The following is an 18,837-nucleotide window of genomic DNA, read 5'->3' as shown; positions in this document are numbered from 1 at the left end:
ATCAAGGGTTTCGTCTCGAAAACAACCAAGTGTTGTATGTTTGTACTGAATCCAAACATATGCATTTTCCTAACCCAATTCAAAAGAGTGTTCTTTCTCTTTTTGCTCACTCATCTGGGTAAGTGAATTTTCACCGGCGATCAAAAAGCTACTGAACAACAAAGGAAGCCGCCCGCTTTTTTTCTCGTCTGGAGTTGTGGCACATTAACGAATTTCAAACAGTCTGACAAGGGGGTGACTGATTTGTGAAGTCGAAGAAGACAAGAGTTTTTCTTCAGTTCTCTCTTTCCCCCCGCCCCCACCCCCTTTCCCCCTCCTCTTTCCATATTATATATATAAAAAAAGAGGCGAGAAAAAGAAAGAAAATCTGGGCTCGACAATGATTTATCAGGAGCGACTGTCATGCGCGCACAATACCTGGGATTGATGAGGCGAGTGGGCCAATTAGGCGGCGGGACCAACGGCGGGCGCCGGTGATTGGCGGCGGGGCGCAACGGGGCAGCACGGGCTTGACCAATGGGCATAGACGCCTAGCGCCACGTGACTCCTCCCCCAACTCCCATTCATCAAGGGGATGGTGTTGTCTTTTCAATTCATTTATCTGCAGGAATGATTGCCGCTATCATTCTCGAGCTCACCGCCCGGCTGATGAGGTGAAAGTTTCTCCCCAGGAAGATAAACCGCAAAAGACAATATTGCATGATTTGCGTTTGCAGAGGGGGAAATATCTCCAGCAAATTCCCACACGCTGAAGAGAGAGAAAAGGGGAGAGAAAAAAAAGAGTTTTTGCAAGTCCTTCAAACAGACTCAGAGACTATTTTATATTAAGCAAGTTTCGTTGTGAATTGTCTGTAGTTTTTTTTTTTTAAAAAAAACATTTATATCATTATTCCTTCTCTACCCCCATCGCCAGACGATGCTTCTGGACGCTGGACCTCAATATCCTACTCTTGGAGTGACTACCTTCGGATCATCCCGACATCACTCAACAGGCGATGTCAACGATCGAGAAGTGGGGCTGGGGATAAATCCTTTCGCTGACGGGATGGGTGCTTTTAAAATCAGCCCCAGCACTCACGATCTCGCATCGGGTCAAACTGCCTTCACGTCGCAGGCTCCAGGCTACGCCGCAGCTCTAGGTCACCATCCCAGCCATGTGAGTTCGTACAGCAGCGCAGCGTTCAACTCGACCCGGGACTTTCTGTTTCGCAATCGGGGCTTTGGGGAAGCGGCGGCAGCCAGCGCCGGGCACAGCCTGTTCGCTTCGGCGGCGGCTGCGGGCAGTTTTGCGGGACCCCATGGACATACTGACGCTGCGGGGCACCTACTCTTCCCGGGTCTTCACGAGCAGGCGACAACCCACCCTTCTCCCAATGCACATGTAATGAACGGCCAAATGCGCTTAGGCTTTTCTGGGGACATGTATGGCAGAGCAGACCAATATAGCCAGGTCACTAGTCCCAGATCGGACCACTACGCCTCCACCCAGCTGCACAGCTATGGCCCCATGAACATGAACATGGCGGCCCACCATGGGGCCGGGGCCTTCTTTCGTTATATGAGGCAGCCCATTAAGCAAGAGCTCATATGTAAATGGGTAGAGCCCGAACAGTTGACGAATCCTAAAAAATCCTGCAACAAAACTTTTAGCACGATGCACGAACTGGTTACTCATGTAACAGTGGAACACGTTGGGGGACCAGAACAGTCGAACCATATCTGTTTCTGGGAAGACTGTTCAAGAGAGGGAAAGCCTTTCAAAGCCAAATATAAACTTGTAAATCACATCAGAGTCCACACTGGTGAGAAACCATTTCCCTGTCCATTCCCTGGCTGTGGCAAAGTCTTTGCCAGATCAGAAAATCTCAAGATCCACAAAAGAACTCACACAGGTATGGTGAATGTATTTAGAGAGAATGAAATACTACGAAGCATTTATAGCCGTTTCAATCATACTTTAATTAAAAAAAAAATAAATGGGACACTCCAAGCATTTATTTAGTAGACTTGTTGTAGATGCGTGTGCAGATAAATATTTATGTCAGAATAAAATTAGCATGTTTAAGTATTTTGATTTCCCTGAACTCCCTGTGCTCTGTATTTTGGTGTGGGCGCCGTTCTTTTAAATATGTGGAATTATATTAGATTCTGTGCAGTTCTGCAAGGACAATAAATGCTGTGCTTAATGATTCCAGCATTGACGGAAAATACTTAAGCAACAAACCTATTGTGATAAGGGTTTATTTTTAATTAAATTATTACTAAGCTTAATTGTATCTGAAGAGGAAAATACCCACTGTTGCTGGTTTGCTTAGTTTCGTTTGAAATTCGCAAGCAGCAATTGGAGTATATATTTTTGTTCCTCGCTTCCTCTTTTTTTGCCTTATGCCATGTTTGCATATTTATATCTATCTATATATGTATGCAAGTGCGTGTATATATAACAGCAATGTTAAGTTTTGTATACGCAGGCGCATATATTTAAATATATTTATGCGTATATATTTGTGTGTGTGTGTATACTGCTTTAGATATATATGTGTGTGTGTGTGTGTACAATATATGTATATCTTTACATACATTTTGGGCTCTCCGGGGCTTACAATCTTGTTAAAACTTGGTTCACAATGTGCGATTCTGGAGAAAATAGCACTCGACAACAATGTCGATGTTAATGACACATAATGGTTAGGTAGTTGTAAAGATTTTGCAAAGTCGAGGTTTAACACTTTCTCGACTATAAAACCTCCAGGGGCACTTAGTAACAATTCACTTCACTGCATGAGATGTCCACTAACTCTTACTCTAGATAAACAGAATTGGAAACGGTTTAATTAAAGCGAAAATGTTAATGGAATTAGCAAATAATCATTTCCGTGATCTTTTTTAAACGCTATTTCAACGTTTGCGTTACAAGGGCTGCATTAGTTCATCGTAGAAGCAATGTTTGCACGCTGGTTTCAGGGAGGGACGATATTACAAATAAGAAACAGAAACCTAAAACGGTTCTGTTACATATTTTCAACTTTATTCAACGTACCACTGCAATTTTAAAAGGGCAATAAGCATTCATATATTCATGTGAGGCCGCCACGGCAGCTGCAACATCGTACAACCAGCCACTGACGATATCACAAATTAAGCAAAGAATCAACATTTATTAATTAACTCTCATTCTTCATAAAATTCCGAGCTGTGTGCATCGCATATTTTTAAAAAAAAAATCCACTGCAGTTTTCTACGGTTTGTGAGGCATGTTTGCAGATTCCTGCGGGAGGGTATTCCAAAATGAGTGCTTGTTTTCACGATGGCTGCTTTTCTTAGCTGTAAGATCGTAATGAGAGTTATATTAAGCTGTATACCTATCTAAATAGTGAATTTCAAAAGAGCTAAAATTGTCTTAATAAAAATTGTCATCGTTGATAGGCGAGAAGCCATTCAAGTGTGAGTTCGAGGGGTGCGACAGGCGTTTTGCTAACAGCAGCGATCGCAAAAAGCACATGCACGTGCACACTTCTGACAAGCCGTACCTCTGCAAAATGTGTGACAAGTCCTACACTCATCCCAGCTCTCTACGAAAACACATGAAGGTAAATAAAAAAAAAGCAGCTATCAGTTTGGATTGCGAAACATTTACAGTTGCATTAAATAAGTAGAATGCGTTTTGATAGGGTATAAGGAAATTGAATGGTCATCTTGAATAGCTGACAGCTTCAACACTGTGCATATTAAATTAAAGAGATACCATCCCTTTTATAACCCTGTATGGTCAATATATATTTATTCCATCATAAGTCATATCTAAACATCGTTCACAGTCATAACAGTTTTCATGTTCATGAAAAATTATATCGGACATTTTTTTGTTACTTTGTTTACTTAGCAACTTTGGAATATTACAACAGATTTTTTTTTTTAAAATCGAGTTGGAATTTTTGAAATGCCTTATCATGTTAAGCTGTATATTGTGCATATATATATATATACTTTACAAATTTATAACAAAGCTTTACACAAAAGCTGTAGCTGTCTTAGTCTTACATGGTGGATGGTTTTTGTAGGTCCACGAAGCATCCTCTCAAGGATCACAGCCCTCTCCTGCGGCAAGTTCTGGCTACGAATCCTCAACACCCCCCACCATCGTGTCGCCGACAACAGAAAACCAGACCAACAGTTCAATGTCCCCAACATCGTCTGCAGTCCACCACACATCCAACCACAGCACGCTTTCATCGAACTTTAACGAATGGTACGTTTAAGCAAACATACATCAAAAAGTACAAAAACATACAAAAAAAAACTTTTCAAAAAAGACTCCAAAGTTACGATCGCGAGGAATCAAAGACAAAAAAAAAGCTGCCAATAGACGCCGAGAGGAATAAAAAGGAAGAAACCAAAACCTTTGAAAGGTTCCATAGTAGCGAATTTTAAAATGCATGTAGGACGATGCTATTTCTCTAGCCATTGCCTAGTGCTAGGTTTAAAGAAAGAACTGATAAAGCTCTGAAATTGCATGTGTTCTATGGCAGCGGCCTTTTCTCTTTCCTTTTTGTAAATATAGAATTACTAGTTTAAGAGTCTAATGTTTGAACCTTGTACATAGGCATATCACAGGGGATTTGTCAACGTGGTATTTGCATATCTGGGCGACGGTTGGAAAAATGCAATTATTTGTTTATGGATGGCAAAAAAAAGTTACTATAGTCGATGTGTACCAAAATGTGAATTACTTTGTATTTCAGTCTCAACTGAGCATCAGAAAGCTAGCAGATACTATTGTTATTAATGTGCTTTTTGTATCCAGTGCAAACCTTTCGTCCCAAAGTCCAGTCGGAGTAGTGAAGTGTTCAAAGTGTTGCTTGTTATGTCAAAAAAATCGTAGTGCAAGCTTGGAACTCCGTGTTAAAATGTAACTTTGTTTTATGTAAGACTTGATATTGAAGCAAAATAAGAAATTTATCTCTTCATTGCCTTCGCAGTTGCGATAAATTTATGTATATATTCCCAATCTCCATATTTATCCGCATGTACGTAAATTACCGGTATTACGTGTTACAGATATTCGATATTTATGAAAGATGCATTCGTATGTAAAACCTAGTTTACAAACTGTTCCATAACATTTCGTACAATATTAAAGATTCCAAAATCCAATGCATTGCATTCAGTATTTTTATTCATACGGCCAATTATTGCACGTCACAGAATAAATAATCAAGGAAGCAGGGAGTGATGTATATCTATATTTATATATATATAATACACATATTTTTACGTTGCTGGAAGTGTCTTTATTAAACCATCAGAAAAGTGCCTTTAGAGATATAAAAATGATGGATGAAAGCATCCCTGCTAATATTAGTTTATTGCGTAATTAGTATTCATACCTAAATTTATAAAACCAAAATTTTGGATCACTATATAATAATATTTTAAATTAACTTTTCAGAGCTTGCAATAGCAGCCATAAAATATCAGAGAGGAAAAGATTACTCTACCGACATAAATATTAACGCTGGGCATTTAATTGATGCGTCGTGCAAAGATAACCGCCTGACTTCACGGGAAGTTAGCGGAAGAATTATGTGTCCTTTTTGGACACATTTGTTTATGGAACCGCGTTGATAAATATTACATTATTTTTGAAAGTCATAGAATTTTAAATATATCTATATAATTAGACATCATTACGAACAGCTTTTAAAGATTTCATTATGGCAGAATCTTCAAACTTTTTCATTTGGAAGGACAAAAATGCATATATACGTTTTAACCAGCAGCTCAGGCCTTCATGGTTTCATATCTTTGTAATTACAATCGTTAATAGCTGGCATTAATTGAAATCATTTTTAATTTATGTTCTTTACTGTGAATTATAACCAATGCTTCTAAACCCAACCACTTAGTGCGAAATTAAATCTACAAGAACACAATTTATTTTATGTAATCTGATTTTCTTTATGCGCCTTTACTTATTTAATTCCCATTCACTTTTAAAATTCCGTTCCATTCGAAGATGCTCTGATAGAAATTGCTAAGTGAGAAAAAAATAAAAATCTAAATTACTTATGTTTAATGACTGTAGCCGAACGCCTGTTTCACTAAATCAGATTGTCTTCTTTGCTATTTACTTTGATAGATTTGCAGGCTGTACTGCTTCCACTAACTTAGCTACGCTTGTTGGAACTGTTGGGCTTTGTTCTTCATTGTAGCTTGCATGACCGCCCCATTAAGCAGACAACATATCAACAGACAGCACAAATCATGATGCTAGCTAAAGTTACGAATGCTTGTGATGTCCATAGAGTACATAACAGAAACTGACCTTCCGGGAGATGAGATTGATAGTTTAACTGCTTATTCAAAGATTAGGGTTAGAGAGGCCAGTGCTATATGGTAAGCAGGCAGTTTAAAGAAAGAGATAAGCTCAACCGGTGTAGAAAGCGCAACGTAGCACCAAATGCAGTTACATTCGTAAATATTAGTTCAGCAATCGTACTCTGAAACGTAATGTTGGTTTTTACAACACCGACTGAAATAGTCTTAACTGACTAGCAGGGAGTGCGCAGAATGCTGATTCCAGCCAGTGAGCATACGTTTCATCCATGATATTTAGTAATTCATTAGTTTGTGGATTTAAAAAAAAACAAGCCATGGCCTTATGTACGTTCGTGAATAATGGCACTTTTGAAATTAATCTTTTCAGCAGCCAGTAACAGTCAGCCATAGCAGCGTTCAAAGTAAAACCAAATCATAGAGCGCCACCTTGCAGAAGGAAGGATTGTAAGGACTGAGCCTGCCAGTGAGATAGAGATTCGATGAGCAACAACATTAAAAAGGTCATTTGCAGAGTTCTGGTGCTACATAGGCCTAGATACGTTTGAATATTTTTATTTATTCGCGGATTTGCGAATCTTAGCGGCAGAGCCATCAAAATTGGCGTGTGGAAATAAAAAATCTGAAAAAACAGCCAATTTTAAATCATTCAATGAACGTATTTAGTAGTAAGAGTTACATAAACACACTTCATTGTAAGCCAGCTATGGCGTGCAGGAGAGCATATTGTTTGTAAACAAAGACAATAAAACGGTTCTAATGCTGTTTAATAGATTAATGCCAGTAAAAATTGTAACTTTTGCCCTGACCACTTATGAAATATCAGTAAATGAAGCCAATGTACTGGAGTTAGACTTTGGAACCTGTGTGAAACTGCAATAATAACTGCCCATGATTGGCAAGATAAAGTTTGCATGAAAGGCACAGTGTTTTTTGAACCTGTGCAAGTAGCGAAATTGCACGGACACGATAGTGAGCTTCTCACTCCTTCAGGTTGTGGGATGTGACTCTCAAATACCCGGACCACTCTATTTATATTCCTTAAATTTACTTGCTTTATTTTATTGATAGCGAATGCTAAATCTTACCTTCATTTCCCTCCCTGTTCCAAACCTATCGTTGGTCTGTCGAACGTCAGGAGTGCTTGGCGAATCGATATCCTTAAAAGTTTAGTTTTTGCAACTTTAGTAAATGGAATTTACGCGCAATCGATAAAATTATTTCAAATTCTAGCGCAGCGATTCGAATCATTGCGACCAAAACCCAAAGAATCACAAAGGGCAGTAGATTTCTGACTTTCTGTTGGAATACCTCAAGCGGGGGGTGGAAGTAGAAGAGCAACGTTATTGGTCAATTGAATTTTATTCCTTGCTTAATTTCTAAAAAAACAAATACTATTTTCTTCATGGTTTATTGCTTTTTCAAACCCATGAGAGTTTGCGATAGAATATACTATTCAATAATATTTAGCAGAAACCAGGGGAATACGTTGTAAATGGCCTGTTTCAGAGAAAATGCTTTCAGACTTATTTTTGATTTATGCACTGTTTAACTGGAAAATATAATGTAGCACTGTATAGAATGCCAAAAGCTGAACACACTCAGTGCATTTTCCTATGTGGAGCTGAACAGGACGATGTTTTTTTAAAAAAAACAGGAGCAGACTGATAACCTGAGAGCGGGTCGGTGCTGTTTTCATTACCGGTACTCCAAACACGGAATCTTCATTATTGTTGACAATATTTATAACTACAATATTGCATCAAACAAAGGAGACAACAAAACACTTAAAAATGTTCATACCCGCTCTATGCATCACCGGCTTACACAAGACCCGCTGTTAAAAAGCACCGAAAATCTTGATGTTAACAATTGACGATTCTTGCCTTTAATGGTGGGACAAAATAACTGTACGCATAGAGCGTTATTGAGTGCAATATCCTGCCATTGTCTATAGTCAATGACTGGCCTGTATAGGTTTGGGATGGTGTGGTTGCATTTTATGAATTCTTCACTCTAACCCTCCTTGTTTAGTGCAACGAGTTGTTCCTATTTTAGGAAATAGCATATACCTTTGTTAAAATGTCTCGCTCACAGAAATCGTCAGTTTCATTATGGGCAACTAGAATCAATTAAATTAAATGGGGTTATAGACATAGATGTGTGTACAAAAGGATATCGCCATGTATTTTTGCTTCTAAGCTCGCGTTCTGAACAATGCATTGTAAATTAAGTTTACACGAATAGAGCCGAGGTTTTAAAAGATACTGTTTCGATCTTTGTGAATTTACAATTTCTCCTTGTTTACCTACAGAAAACAAGTCGAGGGCCCATGGGCTCTTGAGAGCTGCGCAATTCACTAACTAAAGAAACACGATCAGCCTGTGGAACATCGCTGCTATTTTTAACCTGCAGCTGGAAGCTGTCATCAATTTGTAACATTTATTCCAACGTTAGAATGATAGCACACAATAGCATGGAGTTACCAGATGACGCATTTTACACAAAAAGGGGGCTTTAGGGGAATTAGCATAAACGTGCTGCATTTGGCGTTACAATTTCTGCCACGGGAACTGAGAGTTTCGACCGAGGCAATCGGAGAAGGGATAGGAATACTGATGACGGTTGCGTTTTTTTTTAAAAAAAACGTTTGCTCGGTGCTCCTCGTCTCAGATGACTTTTGTGTCAGAGAGACGTTTCTATTAGAACGAAACATTCTTGGAACTTCACTTTGGCGGAGTCATAGTGGGTTGTGGTAGTCGCGGTACATGCGCAGTATGATCACTGGAAATGTGGCCAACAGTGCTACACGTGCTGGTGAATATTTATTATAATCGCCATCTACTGACCTTATAGCAAAGGCTGTCCACTGACACCGAGCAGGACAAATTAGTTATCCGTCACTTACGGCAGTTTCTAATACACACTAATGTGAACCAACAATAATTACATCTGTATAAATTATATTACTTTAAATGTCTCCGCATACATATTTACACTTGCAATATATACACAACCAGAATTAAAATGTTAAATTACTTTACTGGTTCCTTGATTTAGGTTAGCGATATAATTATTAAATGAACATCATTTAACTAAATTCAAATGTTAAACTTATTGATGTAAGTACTTTTCAACATTTTCAGCTGGTTTTGTGTGATACCATGAAGCCACTCTCGTGTCAGTTCCCAAAAAACTAAGTTGTTCAAATGCATCACCCCATGATTTAAAGGTAACATTTTTCTAATATTCACATAAATCAGCACATTTTCCGTTTGTCTGTGGAAAATGTATTTGGACCTTATTCGGGTTGCATTAAAATATATCACCGGTGTGAACCACGGATGTGTGAATTACACCTTTAAAGCGGAATTATGTTTGATGAATCAATGTTCTCTATGTGGATGCTGACTGCTGTTATCGAGGGTGAAACAGGGTGGCAACGCATGCCCTTATATATGTATATGTATATATAGATGAGTGTACGTGTGTTTTAAACAATACACGCTAGTATATATTATTTGCATTGTTGATAGCCATAATACGTATGATTATAATTAGCACATCAGGAAAGTAAGTTTGCTAATCATATGCCAGAACAATAAATGAACTTTGCAGCCTTTTCATTTTGACAGCGCACAATGTCCAGTTGAAGTAATACGGGTCAATTTAGATTCGCTTTCATAATAGTTATTTACCAAGTCAAATATATATTGATCATGTACTTCCCTTTCCACTTATTGTTGTTGTTTATAAACCATATATGGCACACATTTCGGCTATACCATAAAGCAACGTTATCAATCGTTGAATTATATCGCGAAGTATAGGAGCCGCAACAACCATAAGCATTGGCATAGGTAAACATAATGCAGCAACTCCGACTAGCAATAAGCACCTGTAATGAAATTAATACAGCATAAACAACAAGAGCGCACAATCTTGAATGGTTTAGCTGCCTTTTTTCCTCGTTGGGTCCATCTTAAGCCCTGAACAGACGACGTTCAAAGCATAAACCGTGTTCCATTGAACAAATGGCTTGTGCATATGCCATAATATTGTGGATCACTTTTTTATATTCTATTAACTTTGGAAATATGAAGGACTCTTTAGGATGTGCAGGTCGATTGGAGAAGTTTGGTTTGTTCTGATCGCAAAATTGCAACAGTATAAAGCGCTATGACTGAGTACTAACAATGCATGACTGCCATAATATTAATAGTATGAGCGTATGAATACCATGCAAGCAAAATAAATAAACAGTTCTTTCGCTAGCTTAATGTAGAATTTTTTTCCAATGGTTTGCCTCAACAGTATTTCGAAATTAAATGAAGGCGATATTACATTAAATGCTCTCTTTCATGCAATATTGACATTGTGAAGGTGATTTTACCTTTAATTTTAGAAGTTAATGTCGGTTCAAAAGCACTCACTAGACAATACTCAAAAAGCACTTATATTTTCTCTTGTAATAAACATACATTTAACACGATAACATTTTTAGCTATATATATAAAACTAGCACCCGTGGTATAAAAATCCATAGACGGCTAGAAAATGTTTAAAACATCAAAACTGCTTTTACTGTCTAGCATGATTTAATGGTTATGATGATACAAGGCCTTAATTTCAATCCTGAACAGCACTTGTTTAAATGAATTATACCGGCAAGGTTTATGAAACCGCCGCAATGTTTTTTTTTGGTTTTTAAATATCTATTTCAACTTGGAGCTTAACGTATCAACATCTTGGCTTTCTGTCGTGAAAACGGGAGCAACCGGTACGTACAAGGGTGATGTTATGTGTGGACAATATACACAAGCTCAAAAAAGATAGTTAAAACTAACACATGTTTTCTAATACACACGGTATTGTGTGCTTGATAACAAATATTTTAATCGTCAAAGGTCCAGGCTTGTCTTATTTTGGGCGTCCAACCAACTAATGATTTCGAAAATTAATGCATTACAGACCTGCAAATGTTCGCCAACAAGTACTAGACCTGTCAGGAAGAACCTGGTTTGTCTTTTTTCTCCGTCTGCGCGCATTTCAAATATACTCATCTCCTTAAGTGTGTTGTCATTTGCCAGGTTACTTCCTCCGCAGATAACGAGGGTAAGAAGGTAGCAACAAAATATATCACCTGCATTACTCTAGATTACCTGCATTACTGATTGGAGAACCAGTGGCATTATTTTAGCAAGTTAAAGATTGTGAATCCCCAAGGAAGATTTTGGGTGACTGTCTTCTGATTCGCAAAAGACAAGCTGAACACAAAATAGAGGGATAACGTGCACTTCAGCTTAATTTCCCACTATATTACTTCAACAAGTATCGCATTCATACAGTATATTTGTATATTGTATTTGCACATTGTTTATTGCATGGTGCACTGGTCTGGAACATGCATTGTCATGTTTTGCTCTCAGCTGCAATTTACAATTCCACTGCACGCAACTTTCCGAAAGTGGATCGTTCAATTACGACATGTCCAGTCATTGCCGTTTTCTTTCTACGGAGTCCAAGGGTTAAATATATTTTTTTTTTAAAAAGGTGCACAGATCCTGGTCTTGCTTCTAAGGCAAAATCTTGTCAAGATCACTTTGAAGTGAAAATTCAACAGTGATGTATGTTGTAGCCTGTAATAGTACAGGCTTAAAAAATGATTATTATCAACAAACTTCTAAATAATTATTTGAACATAATAAATAATATTTATCAACATAAATGTGTATTTCTCTCTGTTTCTCGTGACGTTTTTGCTATGAAACGTAGAGTTCACATACAAATTGGAAACAAGGATTAAGTAAGGAGGAGTATGTAATCATGGAATGCTAAGAACTAATGCAGTGATATAGATCCATATTTCTGCTATTAGGAAGTACAACGTCAGGCAATGCAATATTAAGGTTTTGTGCCCACTGGCTGGAGGCATGTTACGTTGATCCTTACTCTTGTTACTGCTTGTAATTTTGTTATCTTGCTGTGTGTTTATTCACAGTCGTTGGTGCTGCTCTCTGGCACTGATTCCGGGTGAGAGGTTACTCCCAATAACTCCCTCTCGACGTGCGCCTTTCTTCCATCACCCTCTCTCCACGTTCTCATTATTTTTTTTTTCGATTTCTGGGGAAAACTTTACCGGTGAGCTCTCTCGTTTCGTTGTGTTTTACATGCGCCGATTTAGGGAATGAGAACGGGGCGCCTAAGAGGTTTAATATTCGATTTTATGTTGCGGGGGGTGGAGGGGGGGGGGGTTGGTGGGAAGACGTGCAATGTGAAAATAATGATTTATTCTCTTAAAAAAAAAAGCCATCGTGCGCCTTGCATGAATTATATGGTTTTGGCAGCAGCGGCGGCCAGCAGCAAATCGGTCGATTGCTGTCTGGTTTGCTGAGGATAACGCTGCAGGGAGCACGCGGCTTTCCCGCCTTTTCACCTGCACCAGGAGCTCTGGCTCCAGCGCCCGAGAGCCGCGAGCGCCTCAACGCAACCCCCCCCCCCGCCCCACCCCCCCACCAACCTCTCTGCGCGCACTCCAATCATATTCCACACCGCGCGCCCCAATTTCCGCACGAGATCAGCGCGGCGCGAATTCCCGCCTTTTCTTTTCATATCCACGCGCCCTCCGTCGGCGCGTGCGCGTCTCCGACGTGCGCCAACCGCCCACCCGCTGGAGTTTCCTTTACCACCACCCCCCCCCCCCCCCCAACCCCGCTCCAGCCGGTTACTTCGCCCAGTCAAGACGGTAGGAAATTCCGGCGTGTCGCCGTTTTCGGCTTGACTATAAAACGTTTGCCATGTTTCAAGAAACAGTTAAAAATTTTTTTTTATCTGGACTCAACTCCCACTTCGAGCAGCATTTATTGGCGCAAATGCCACGTGGCGCACGGCACTGGGTATAGTGATGCCTTATCTACGCCAATGCATTGGGCAAAGTGGCAGCGTTACCGCAGAGTGAGACAGAGAGAGGTTCTCATTCAACTTTGGCATGTGCTCAAGTCCAACAAAGTGTGATGATGTCCTCCAGGAAGGCCCCATCACACCATTGTATAATGTGCAGCATAAACTACAGTGGAGGTTTTGTGGCGCACTGGTAGCTTCTCTACCTCTGGGTCAGATTCAAGTTCCATTTAAGGACTTGATGGTCACAAAGATGCATTCGTAAAAGCGGCCAAATTGTTTGATAATGAGCGTATAAATTGTTCCAGTATACCTGATGGCAGGTGGTAAGAGGAGGAGAGTTTCCTGGACAGCCACACTGCAGAAGGCAACGACAAAGCACCACCGTGCTTTTGCCAAGCATAATCATGGCTCAATCTCTTAGGGCATGGTACCTGAAGGAGGAGGAAACTCCATTGTCAAAAATAAAAATACCTGGAAAAACTCAGCAGGTCAGGGAGAGGAACACAGTTAACGTTTCGAGTCCATATGACTCTCCAACAGAACTAAGTAAAAATAGAAAAGAGGTGAAATATAAGCTGGTTTAAAGGGGTTGGGGGTGGGGGTGGGGGGGGGGGGGGGCGCGGTGGGACAGGGAGAGCCGGATAGAGTGCCAGTGATAGGTGGAGATAGCCAAAAGATGTCATAGACAAAAGGACAAAGAGGTGTTGAAGGTGGCAAACTCCAGTGTGATGTGAAACCTGACTTAAAATGTGATGGTGGTTCATTGCATTTAAGTGGAAACTAGATAAGCACATGAGGGTGAAAGGAATAGAAGGATTTGTTGATGGGGTTTGGCAAATTGGGTGGGAGGACGCTTGTGTCCCAAGTGGACCAATTGGACACATTGGCCTGTTTCTGTGCGATACATTCTATGTAATTCTATGGTGTTCCAAGGTGTTTTATACATTTACTGTAAAGTTTTCTTTTGTAATATTTTGAGGAAGCAGGCACTTCACATTCTCAAAAGATTAATTATTTACTGTCGATTTACACACACACACACACACGTTTGAGTTTGCAGCCATGGCTAAATGGACCTGGCCAGCTGTTTTCTGCACTATGTAGCCACTGGTCTCAGACCAGCTTAAGTTGTGCAATTACAGTCAATATGAGGAGCAGTCAGATGTATGTTGATGGGCATTGATGTGAAAAGGAAGTAGTAGACTCAGGCTGCCGTCTGACTGGACTTATGCTCTGTGCAGTACCATATGACCTGAGTTCCACATGGGTGCTGCAGTGCCGTGCAAACTCCCATTCAACAAAATTCTCAGATGGTTTACTGGATATATTTCCACTTAACAATTTGATGTATTTAAGTTAGAGGGTAGCCTAGGCTCTTTGACTGTTAACATTTAACCAGCTGGTCACATCAATTGAAACAACTCTTCTGGTGCTAGATGAAAGCAACATGGAAACAACAGAAATAATACCATCCTCAAACCACCAACTTTTGCAAGGAACTGAAGTTGTGTCATCTGCTCATTGACTTGGGATTCAAATTGCCAATCTGATTATGAATAGCATGAAAGAAAAACACAATTTGCATTAATGTTGTGTTCATCATGATTTTAGGAGTTATAGTCATTGCTGAGAGTTTGATTAAATTACTTCCAGTTTGGACATAAACAACTAGAAATTTATCACAAAATATGCAGTGTAAGTTAAGTCAACCAACTTCTGAACCAATTTCTGTTTTGGGAGCAGATAGTCTCCCAATATCACACTGGCTGCAATGTAAATGAAAATGGTGAAAATGAACTCAAGAAACAAATGTAAAGTTTAACATTTTTGTTGATTGTTTTTAACTTTGTAATATTAGCATAAATCACTTATGGACTATTGAGTCTAGTAAACATTTAAAAATCTAACTAGCTACCAAATTAGCCCCGCTGCCCTAATATTTCCCCATACCCCCCAAATATTTCTTTATTAAATATATTTTGAAAGTTACTATCGAATCTAATTGCACCAGGCTTTCAGGTAGTATATTGCAGGTCACAACAACTTGCTTAATATATAAAAACAGCTCTGCTCATCTTCCCCCTGTTTCTTTTACAGTTATATTAAATCTGTATCCTCTGGTGACTGACCTTCCTGCCATTTTCTCTATATTGACTATCAAAATTCTTAACTTTCTTTTGCTTCTATATTTAAAACACTTGCCTCTCGGCCACATTGAATAGCTGCAAAGGTCAAGCTGCCAATAGCACTGAGAATCAGTCCATTTGTGGTGCCACACATAGGACTAAAGGAAAGAAAAACCTGCGTTTTTATAGCACCTTTCACAATCTCAGGATGTCCCAAAGTGCTTTACAGCCAACAAAATACATTTGAAGTGTAGACACTGGCATCATGTAAGAAGATAACAGTTTAATGCCTGAGGTGTAAAATTGCAAATAGCTTCATATACATCTTCTACAATGCGCAGTTCCAGAAATTTATACAAAATGTGTTTGAGATATCCCTGTAGCTTACATGCAGTACTTTATTTTTTTTATAAAATGAGTGCATGAGACGTTTTTATCAAATTGTTGAGTGATCTCCCATTTTGACTTTGTGTCCTGTAGGGTTCAGCAGCTTTCTGTTAGTTTATATTTTTATCCATTTCATTTTTTGTTTTTTAATCTTTTTTCCCCCAGATTTCAAATCACACAACAAAATGCTATAAGATGTGTTATTTTGCATCCTTGCACTGTTATATCAGAAAATAAAGTACATTCACCCAAGCTTTGTAAAAGGGGGGCTTTTAAAATTTAAAATAAAACATACGCAGTGCAGGTTAGTAGCTGCGGTTGGTAGAAAATAAATCACTTGTGCCAATAGTACTTGTGAATTATATGGTTAAAACTGGCTGGTTAATGTTAACATTTGTCTCTGATGTCTATCCTATGTTGTTTTTAAGTTTCTGAAAAACCCTGTCAATATGAGTCACAGAGCAAATATGGAAAGAAATAGCTTTTGTGTACTGAAAGAAAACATGCACAAGAGGTGTTTAATATTGGAGTGAAAAGGCTTTTTGCTAAGCATACTTGGAGATTGTTAAGTTTATTGCTATTTCAAAGCATAATTTTGGTTTGTGGAGACATGAAAATCAAATACTATGGATCATTTTTTCTGACCCACAAAAACATTGAAAGAAGAAACCTTTTTGTGAACAGAACATATAGCTTAATGCTTGTGGTCAGCTTTACTTATGGTAAAACTTTATTACACAGCTGGCAGCCTTGTGTCTGGTATATACAAGATGCTGTGCTTTAAAGAACTACAGAGGTGTAATCATAAATAAATTGATTATAATTAATTTGTTTTCTGCACTCTGGAACCATGAGAGTGATTTTCTGTGTGTATAACCTGTGAAAGTTGCCATAACACATAAGGCAGATTTAATGGTCACCAATATATTTTAGAATCTGATCAGGGATTTATTATGGCACAATAGACAATCAGTCAAAATGTTTAATTCAGTTGATGCCATTAGAATCAGCATTATGTGTGGCATTAATTTAATTTTGACTGTGTTATTTTGTGTTTGGCTTTTAACTGGTAAGTTTACAAAATATATAACAGTTTGCATTTGTGGCAGTGCTTTATTACCCATCTTCTCACCTAATGTACATCATGGGGTGGAGATAAAAAGAGTGAACCAAAAATAAAGGGAGTAGAATAAAGAAACAGTAGAAACGGAGCAAAAAGTTATAAAGTGTAGCATTCATGTTAATGATAATACCATTAAATTCAAAGATTGAGTTTGGTTAATGGGCGGAATTTTCTGAGCCTGCTGGCAGCGGGTGTGATAGGTGGCAAGTGCGGAAAATATGGCGCGACCTGCTTTACGATGGTGTGAAGGCAGGTCGCGATCGTCCACTCAGCCTGCTGATGATGGGCCGCGTGTCCCGCCAATTGTAATACATTAGCATATAATTAAAAGGCCATCTCTCCAGGCTCTTGGAACCCCGCCATATCATCTGTCCACGTTGGCGGGAAAGCCGGCTGACATGTTTTGTAGCAGCACGCAGGCAACATGCACTTGGCGGCCTTCACTTTGGGGGAACTGAGGTGAACGAGCAGCAGCATTCTCCACAGCTTGCCTGTTGTTTACAGGCCTCAGGGACGCTGGGGGTGGGGGGGGGGGGGCGGTGGGGGGGGGTGGCGAGGGCAAATGCTGGACAGTGTCAGAGGCGACTGCTGCGGAGTGTGTGTGTAGCGGGGGGGGGGGCGGTGGTGGGTGTGTTTGGGGGCGAGTGCTGGCCAGCCTTGCCGGTGACTGCTGAGGCAGGGTTATGGGGAGCCCAAGAGCCCTGCACTGCATCCCGCACAAAGGCAATCCCTGTGGGGGGCATCATAAGCAAGGGGAATGGTCACGCATTTGGGACACCTGTATAAACTGACCATGCCTTTGCAACAGAGGCAGATCAGGTGCAGCCACAGTGATATGATTGGGGTCAGGCCCCTAGCCTGCTGGCTCATGCAAGCAAAGCGGAGGCACTAAAGGGCTTTCAAGTGCTCCATACCTTACCCCTGCCTCCCAGCACATACTTGGAGTCCACCACCACTTTATTGGACCACAGAGCAGTTGTACAATTTCCTCACCAACTCTGGCCATGTAGCAGTAACTGCTGGAGGTGCTCACAGCCCCTTGCAATCTTGGCATCCTGGTTTGGGCCAGTGTCTCCCATGTCGCAGGTTGTCAGGGCAGCCATGCAGCACATTCAATGCTGGCCATCCAAGGGGTGACCAGCACCCTCTGGAAGCATTAAAGGACGGTCACACAGGGTCAGGAAAGGTGCTAAGTATACCCATGATAACCACGTCTCTCTCTCTCTTTTATGCTGCAGGAGGACCACATCAGGATCATGAATCCTGCTGACCTAGTTGCATGCCTGATGGCCTACAGAGACCATAGAAAATGGAGCAGAGGGCGACTGAGGCACCTGGCCACGCAAAGTCAGGATCATGAACAAAGGGCAGAAGGGGCTCATACACATGCTGCCCAGGAGCAACAGCGAGCCGTGGCTGGTTGGCGGCAAGCAACACCCAGGGTCTATAGATACCACCAACCATTCCTGCAGATGACTGTGCATGTCTAGGGACCTGGTGGCTCACATCTGCCACTTATTGCAGGACTTGGTGCCAAGGGACATGAAGGGCATCCACTGCCAGTGACCGTGAAAGTGACTGCGTTGCTCAATTTCTAAGCCAGTAGCTCTTTTCAGGGCTCCACAAGTGACCTTTGTGGGATTTCACAATCTGCCACCCACAAATGCATCCATGAGGTCACAGATGCCATCTTCTCCATGGCACACAACTTTGTGCATTTCACCTGGGACCAGGACAGCCAGGATGCAAGGGCCATTGAATTCACCCTGATCTCAGGATTCCCACAGGCGCAGAGTGTGACTGACTGCACCCATGTGGTTCTCAGGTCTCCGTTGCTACACTTGGTGGATTTCATCAACCACAAGGGCTTCCACTCACTGAACATGCAGCTGGTGTGTGACCTCTAGAAACGCATCCTGCAGTACGCGCACGGTTTGCAGGGAGTGTGCATGATGCCTACAC

The 18,837-nt window shown here is 40.4% G+C and overlaps 1 protein-coding gene across 1 annotated transcript; it reads left to right on the top strand.

The window, feature by feature from the left end:
- The first annotated feature begins 916 nt into the window (after nucleotides 1-916).
- LOC121270921 (zinc finger protein ZIC 1) lies at nucleotides 917-5,098 on the top strand. The gene is made up of 3 exons (XM_041176545.1): nucleotides 917-1,892; nucleotides 3,427-3,590; nucleotides 4,062-5,098. Exons 1-3 carry the CDS (start codon nucleotides 917-919, stop codon nucleotides 4,257-4,259), a joined length of 1,338 nt encoding a protein of 445 aa, XP_041032479.1. The 3' UTR covers nucleotides 4,260-5,098.
- The last annotated feature ends 13,739 nt before the right edge of the window (nucleotides 5,099-18,837 follow it).

The sequence above is a fragment of the Carcharodon carcharias genome, chromosome 2, assembly GCF_017639515.1.
Source record: "Carcharodon carcharias isolate sCarCar2 chromosome 2, sCarCar2.pri, whole genome shotgun sequence".
Taxonomy (NCBI): Eukaryota; Metazoa; Chordata; class Chondrichthyes; order Lamniformes; family Lamnidae; genus Carcharodon; species Carcharodon carcharias.
The sequence above is the reverse complement of the archived record's forward strand: the minus strand, read 5'-3'. Positions and strand labels throughout refer to the sequence as shown.